Source organism: Amborella trichopoda, chromosome 3 (genome assembly GCF_054954075.1).
Source record: "Amborella trichopoda isolate Santa Cruz 75 chromosome 3, AtrichopodaSantaCruz75HAP2 v2.0, whole genome shotgun sequence".
Lineage (NCBI taxonomy): Eukaryota > Viridiplantae > Streptophyta > Magnoliopsida > Amborellales > Amborellaceae > Amborella > Amborella trichopoda.
The window spans coordinates 9,150,753-9,158,625 of record NC_142338.1 but is presented as its reverse complement, the minus strand read 5'-3'; the positions used below and the strand labels follow the sequence as shown (position 1 = coordinate 9,158,625).

At 38.1% G+C, this 7,873-nt stretch overlaps 1 protein-coding gene across 1 annotated transcript; it reads left to right on the top strand.

Annotated features, from left to right (window-relative positions):
* The first annotated feature begins 1,136 nt into the window (after positions 1–1,136).
* On the top strand, positions 1,137–4,842 carry LOC18428881 (uncharacterized). Its single transcript, XM_006838178.4, is given in 2 exon segments — positions 1,137–3,574; positions 3,576–4,842. Coding segments are annotated over 2 exon segments (2,946 nt in total). The 5' UTR covers positions 1,137–1,654; the 3' UTR covers positions 4,602–4,842.
* Positions 4,843–7,873: the final 3,031 nt, after the last annotated feature.

The following is a 7,873-nucleotide window of genomic DNA, read 5'->3' as shown; positions in this document are numbered from 1 at the left end:
TTAAAGGAAAATGTTTATATAAGGATGCAACCTTATAATGTAGAACTACGGATGCCCCTCAAAAATCTATCGGAAAAGGTAGTTCTAATGTTGAAAAACCTTTTGATTGATCATCTCGACATCAAGATGTATGATTATGAAAAATAAAAAGAATTTAAGTTTCAGAAATAGTGCATTTTACAACATATTATCTACATCCTCCATTTTCAAGATTTTCGTATGTTTATAGATCTACTTGATTTTAACCATTTTTGAAATTTAAAATTTTATAATTAGATATAAAAATAGATTTTGAGATAATCCTAAGAACATTTTACATCAAAATTATATACCATGACAAAATTTGAAGGCGCACCTTACCTCTACACCTACAAATGCATCTGTAAACCGACTGCACTCATGTCTAAATTACTCCCATTCAACTGCACTTAAAAGACCAAAAACAGTATTGACTGTATGGAGCCATAGGGGTGACAACATGTCAGGTCGGGCCTAACTGAATTTGGGCCTGTACCGGAAAATATAGTATGGGACTCGAGCCCGAATAGTGTTGGAGTTCAAGATTTGGACCCGGCCCCAACCATAGAGTCCAATTTTTGGACCCATACTTGGACCTTGATCGAGTTTACCCCTCGGGTCCCAGGTCATGTCCTGGTCCATTACCACCCCTGCATAAAGGAGAGGAAAAGAGAACGGAGGAATGATGACAATTTTCAATTTTAACCTGGGCGAACACCTTGTGTGCATTTGATACCATGTTTAGCCAAATTTAGGTGAAGATTTTGAAGTCACCATGTCAGGTGATGACTTATAATTTTTAATATATATATATATATATATGGTAGTCTTTTTTTTAAAAAAAATCATTTTTTAGGAAAACTAGAAGTCACGTCAGATATCGGAAATCCAAAGTTACTTCTGATTTTAAATTTTGAATTATCCAAAGTTGTATGGAAATATTTGTTTTTATACAACTTTAGATATTAAAAACCCAAAGTTACTCTTAACTCAGACTTTTGGTTTTTACTAAAAATGATTTTGCAAAAAAAAAAAAATATAACTATAGATATTGAAAATCTGAAGTCAGAGTAAAAATAAAATAAATAAACAAACCAATCGACAAAGGAATATACATGCAATGTACAAAAATTAAGAGTAATTTCTTAACTACAATCTTTATAGTGGATACAAGGGTAAATTTCTAAGAAATATGGGTTTTGTGTGCCTTAGCAGTCACATTCTCTCGGGTGCTTAAGAGCCCCTTCCAGAATCTTGTTTTTGTGTTCTAAGAAATATGGTTTTCTTTTTCTTTTTCATTTTCTTTAGGGTGGGTTTGGTCAGCTTCATTTGCATTTAATATCCAACTATATGCATTTTCTTCATAAAAACAAGTTCTACAAGCCATCTTCAAACAAGACCAACAATCAAATTCCCTCGCTACGTCCAACAATCAAATTCCCTCGCTATGTCCATAAGCCTTCTTAAACCAATCCCAACAGCCAGATTTCCCTGGTTTTGTCCAAACAATGAAGTTCCACCACCATATCCATATATTCTTCTTATTCTCTCTCATTCATAGCTGTCCATTTGAAGAAAGAACTGCTCTCCTAAGCTTCAAGGCCAGTCTCTCAGACCCATCAGACCGTCTTTCCTCATGGAAAGGCACCGACTGTTGCAAATGGTTTGGAATCCAATGCGCAAATCGTCAAACACACAACATGTTATAGGAGTCAAGCTCCGAAACCCACAACCAGACCACCTGGTTCGAGGCCTCCAATCCAAAATCCTAACCCGAAAATCTTCAAAGACCCTCAATGGCACCATCTCTAACTCTCTCTTCAATCTCTTGTACCTCGAGTATCTAGACGTCAGCAGGAACAACTTCCATCAATCTAGAATACCACTCCAGCTCACAAATCTAAAGAAGCTCACTTATCTTAACCTCTCCAACTCTGTGTTTTCGGGTGTACTTCTGGACCAGTTTAGAAATCTCTCTAATTTGAGATACCTTGACCTTTCATGTTCTTTTCCCATCTTAGATCTCTCCTCTGTTTCTTACAACTTGTCATCTCGGAGACCTTCTATGAATTCCGTAGTTTCTTATTATTCATACAGCAATATTTACAGTCCCAGCCTCTCCTGGTTGGAAGGGCTGATTAATCTCAGGGATCTTAGACTTGATGGGGTTGACCTCTCCGGTTTTGCTTCAGAAAAAAATCGTGATTGGGCAGAAGCCATCTCACTATTGAGCAATCTCAGGCAACTTTCTCTTTCAGATTGTGGGATTTCAGGCACAATTCCTGTAAATTATCTCCTCAACCTCACTTCTCTCTCGTCCCTGCAACTTGGGTTTAATTCCTTTCTCTCTCATATCCCTCCTCAGCTCACAAATTTTAGTTCTCTCTCCTCCCTGGATCTTACAAGCAATCTCTTAGAAGGCACCATCCTGTATCTTCCACAGCTGAAAGAGTATATCGTGGATGGTAATGGCGACCTTGGTATCAATATTTCTTATCTATTTCAGCTCCCATGGCCTCATCTAGAAACCATTTCTACCCGTTCCTGCAATTCTTATGGGGAGATACCTAATTCAATCTCAAATGTCTCCTCTCTAGTGGAGCTTCAGATGTCCAGCAGTACTATACAAGGAACCGTACCAGATTCAATTGGAAACCTCTCTGAGTTACAGTCATTAGACCTCTCTTTCAACAGCCTAACAGGCAACATCCCTGCTTCTCTCTCCAACCTTAGAAACCTACAAGTTCTCAGCCTATATGAAAACAACTTAGATGGACAGATTCCTGAATCCGTATGTCAAATGTCAGCTCTCGAAACTTTAAATCTCGCAGGAAACAATTTCAAAGGGAGGATACCCAAATGCATTAATCAACTCTCGCAGATCCAAGTCTTCCGTGTTAACAACAATTACATGGATGACACAGTTCCTTCTATTGTTTCCATGTTCCCGAAGGCCGACCCCTTTCAGATTGATTTAAGCTCAAGTGGGTTAACTGTTCAAACGGATTCTAACACATTTTCCCCAAACTTCCAGCCAGAGATTCTCTCCTTACATGCTTGTAATATAAAAGGTAAAATCCCAGATTTCATCTCTAACCTTACCCAGATAGCAATTCTTGATCTTGGAAATAACAGCTTGACGGGAACCATTCCTCTATGGCTCTGGACTCTACCCAAGCTCTCATACCTGGACCTCTCTTGCAACCATCTCCATGGAACTGTACCACCCTCTCTGAAAATGAATGTATTTTACACAGCAACACACTCTAATCTGGCTGATAACAATTTACAGGGGCCTCTTCCTCTTCCCCCAGATATCATTGAAGTATTAGACCTTTCCCATAACCAATTCAATGGCTCAATCCCAACCCAAATAGGAGAAAGGCTATATATTGCTAAATACATTTCCCTTTCAGGAAATAAACTCACAGGCCCAATTCCACCATCACTATGCCAAGAAAACAGCCCTCTGATGAACCTGGACCTGTCAAACAACAGCCTTTCAGGAACCATCCCTTCCCAATTTGGACTCAACTGTAAATCTCATCTCTCTAAACCTTGGAATAAATCACTTCACAGGTGTTTTACCAGATACTCTAAGAAAGGCCACCAATTTGAGGTCTCTCCGACTAAACGATAACCAACTGGAAGGTCTCTTTCCTGATTTCATCCAAGACCTCAAAGGATTAGAGTTTTTGAATCTGGGTACCAACAAAATGGAAGGAGAAATCCCAGGGTTCATTGGGGATCTCTCTAAGCTTCGAGTTCTCCTGCTCAATTTCAATTCCTTCAATGGAAGCATCCCCACAAAGACAACCCAGTTAAAGAACCTCCAATTCATGGATTTATCACAAAACCAGTTGGTGGGTTCCATTCCTATTCAACTAAGTGGCTTCCAAGCTCTTCTTCAGATGCACACGAAAGGCTACCTTCTCGGGTACATGATCGAGCTCACATATCTCGGCCTTGAACTGGAAATGGTGAGCAAAGGCTTAGAGCTCCAACTAACCACTGTCTACTCCTACAACACTGGACTGGATTTATCAGAAAACCAGTTAGAAGGAGAAATACCAGAAGATATAGGGAAGTTGCAAGGTATATACATGCTAAACTTATCTAGGAACAAGCTAAGTGGGCAAATACCAGAGAGCATAGGAAACATGATCAGCCTAGAATCACTGGACCTCAGCTTCAACCATTTGGAAGGAGAAATTCCAGCTAGTTTAACTCAATTGGATTATTTGGGGTGGCTTGATCTGTCCAATAACAATCTTAGTGGTAGAATACCGGCAGGAAATCACTTCGACACACTTGCGAAACCACCTGCTTTGGCAGGAAATCCATTTCTATGTGGACCGCAGATCTCCAAGTCTTGCAGCAAAGGTGATGACAGAGAAGCCAGAGGAGAGGCAATGGAAGAGAGAGGAACGGGAAAGGAAAGGTTAATTTGGTATGTGGGACTGTTTTTAAGCTACTGGTTAGGGTTTTGGGGGTTTCTAGGGTTTTTGAGTGTGAAGAGAGAGTGGTGGGGAAGGTATTTGGAGGCCATGGATGAAGTTGCAGAGAAGGTGGTGGCGACATGAACAGGAGTTGGAGGAAGGAGGAGGTTGCACCCTATTCGCCCAAGTCCGCGGATTGAAATGTTGATCGCTCGTAAATAGGGATAGGCTACAGGGGTGTGGTTTGTACAAGGAGATGCCCTAAACAATCAAAGTAAGCCCCACTTTGAAATAGTGTCGGAGTATGTTATTTGAGTAGTATAAATTTTTATGATGTTCTCAACATATTTTTTATCTCTAATTATAAAAGTTAAGCTTAAAAATAGTGTAGATCGAGCATATCTATAGCACTTGATAATCTTGAAAATTGACCATCTAGAAAATGCATTAATAGAGACATTATTTACAAGACTTGAAATCTATTTTTCTTATGTTCTTAAATCTTGAGGTCGAGATGATCCATTTGAAGAATTTTCCACTTAATTTATGTTGTGTGCCTAATTTAATTGTTTAGAGCCTCACCTTTATATAAAATTTTCCCTTGTCTATAAAGATATCATTTATCTTTTACAATGAGATCGTAACTATTCCCACTCATTTGATGTCAAATTGGATGGTTTGGGTGAATCACGAAGTTTGAGATTTTTTTTTTGGAACTTTGTGTCGATTCAATGACACTTATAGCCTCCCATTTTAAAATTTAAGAAACAAGAGTAATTATGATCTCTTTTTACAAAATGTAAATAGTCTCTTTGTATATTTTCCCCTTTCTATATATCTACCGGCAAATGTGTCCTAAAAAGGTATGCGTGAATCTGAGAAAGCTTTCTTAATCTTGAAATGTGATTTTAACTAGGGTATATTGTTCTTAAGGTTTGACTGCTTATCTTCTTTCTAAGGCTTTCTTGTTTTATGATTTCATGGCTGCCATGGCTGCATGCATTTGAAGGTTTAAGGATTTAAGGTTTTTTTAGAAGACCAAGGGTTAGGGAATACCGAATTCTAGAGATTTTAGGTATCGTTGGCCTAAGTGTTTTAAGTTATGCTCTAAAAGGCACCAGCAGGAAAGGGGTTAGGTCATGGTGGTAGCATCCACATAATTAGTTACCACCTTGTGGTTTTCAATCCTACTGACACCACCTACTGACACTTTCAAAAAAACCAAGCCCCTAATCTATATGAAAAAACGGGTAAAGACCTATCTTACCCACTAAATTACTCAAAAAAAAAAAAAAAAAAAAGCACTAGAGGGGGATTTAAATAGGCTTCAATTGACTATTAGATATATTAGGAATGAAATCATATGATTGGTCTCTATAACTTCCAGGTTTAACTTTTGACCCAAGAATGTAGAATTTAATGGCGCCTAGAACTCCAAAAATTCATGAAAATATGTCCCCCAGAAGTGGAACTCAAGGTTGTATCTTTAAATAAAAAGTCATATCAAAATTTGACTAGGTTCTCCAGAAAATCTAGAGGTGAATGGCTTCAATGTGCGCCTCGTGTCCTTCAGCCATAACCTTGATAGGATTGCATCAGAGGTCCCATTGTCCTCATTGATGATAGTTTGATCGAATTTGGACCTTTTTGGGGCTTTTGATGAACAATTTTCCCTGTTTATAGTCTTATCCTATTGTTTCTTGGGTGTTCTAGATACAACAAGACAAATTCAGATAAATTTAGATAAGGTTTAGTAGTTTTGGGATATGTTTGGAAGATAGGAATAATTGTGGGGTAAACCTAATGATTTTTTGATAGGTCTTAATAACTTAGGATAAATATGATGATTGTAGGACTTCTGAGGATTTTTTAGGGATTATGGACTATGACTACATGTTGTGGCACACTAATACTCACTAGGCAAGTATGGTTCCTAATGGGTTAGGATATGGGTTCTTGGGCATTCCCTTAACCAAAACTCAAAAAGAGTATTTACAAGGAGAGTTTAAGCGCTCCATCGAATTATTGATTACCTAAAAGTGGACCTCAAGGACTACTTTCTATGGTCGACAGGCTGCATTGGCTAAAGGCTCACCAAAATTAAAAGAAAGCAGTTTCTTTTAATTGAAAATATAACAAAAAAGCATGCATTTTAAATGAAGCATAGCAAAGGTAAAATTGCAGCTTACTTGCTTAAGCCGGCCCACCCAGCACTCAAAATGGGGCTTAGATCAGACTGGTGAGTTTTGTGATCCAAACTTTTCCAACTTGAAGCAAGCTTGAATGTTCTTTTACTAAAACTTGAAGTTTTGGGATCTCTTGAATGAGTTTTAAAGTTATTGCCCCTCTAGGGTTTCCTAACTGTGAGTTGATAGGGGTATAGAGATGATGGCTTGCTTAGGGCCTGAATTTGGGTTTTAGAGAGACACAAATGGTTTGGAATTCACTGGTTTCAAGGCTTAGGGCTGTGGACAATGGGCTAAGCTCACTGTGATGGAGGGTCAAGGCTCATAGGATAGAAGGGGGATCTCTTAGGTTCAGAATTTGAACCCCAATGCAGTCGGAAACATGTATTTTTATTAGAAAATGGTTCTCTATCTTCTAGGGGCAAGCTATGGCATAATCTAGGTTGTCCATTTACCAATAATATGCTTTGCATAAGCACTCTAAAACTCTGCCACGGTAACTCGGCCTTGACCTATGGGCTAGGTGAGTTTGCCCCGAATACATTGTACATTTAATTTTAATTGTTGTATAAAATAACATGCTTGAGAAAAGTTTAATCAACGACTTGGGTAGTGTGTACGGTTGTTGTCCATTATGGTGCAGTTTCAAATCCTGCCATTATCATTTGCCTTCTTCTTTTTTTTAAAAAAAAAAAGCAGTAATAATAAAAACTATATAACAATATGCTAATTTTAATGAGGAGAAACCAGTAATAATAAAAACTATATGACAATCTGCGAAATATGTTGAATCAGTGACTTGGGTAGTGTACATGCTTCTTCCCCGTAACGAAGAAGAGGGTTCAAATCCCACCAATGTATTCACCTTTTTTGCTTTTTTTCTAAGAGAAAGCATGAGTGACAACATATATATATATATATATATATATAGGGTCGACTCATCATTTTTTAAATCCCTAATTGTACTACCAAATTGGACTATTGGGTGGCTAGACATTAGCAGTTGTTGGTAGTCGTCTAATAAACAGTCCATCATTGATTTACTAGACTCCAGCAAGTTGTTGCTTATAACGGCCTTTTTGAGTTTTGGCGATGTTACCATTTAATACTTGTTCAATGTTTTTGGGAAGCTGCTTTTAGAAGTCTACAATAGTTTAGGTTCAGTCTGCTGAGGCCTCTTTTGGATGGACCTTTATCAATCAATAAGTTTGTTTGCTTCCACTCCCATAT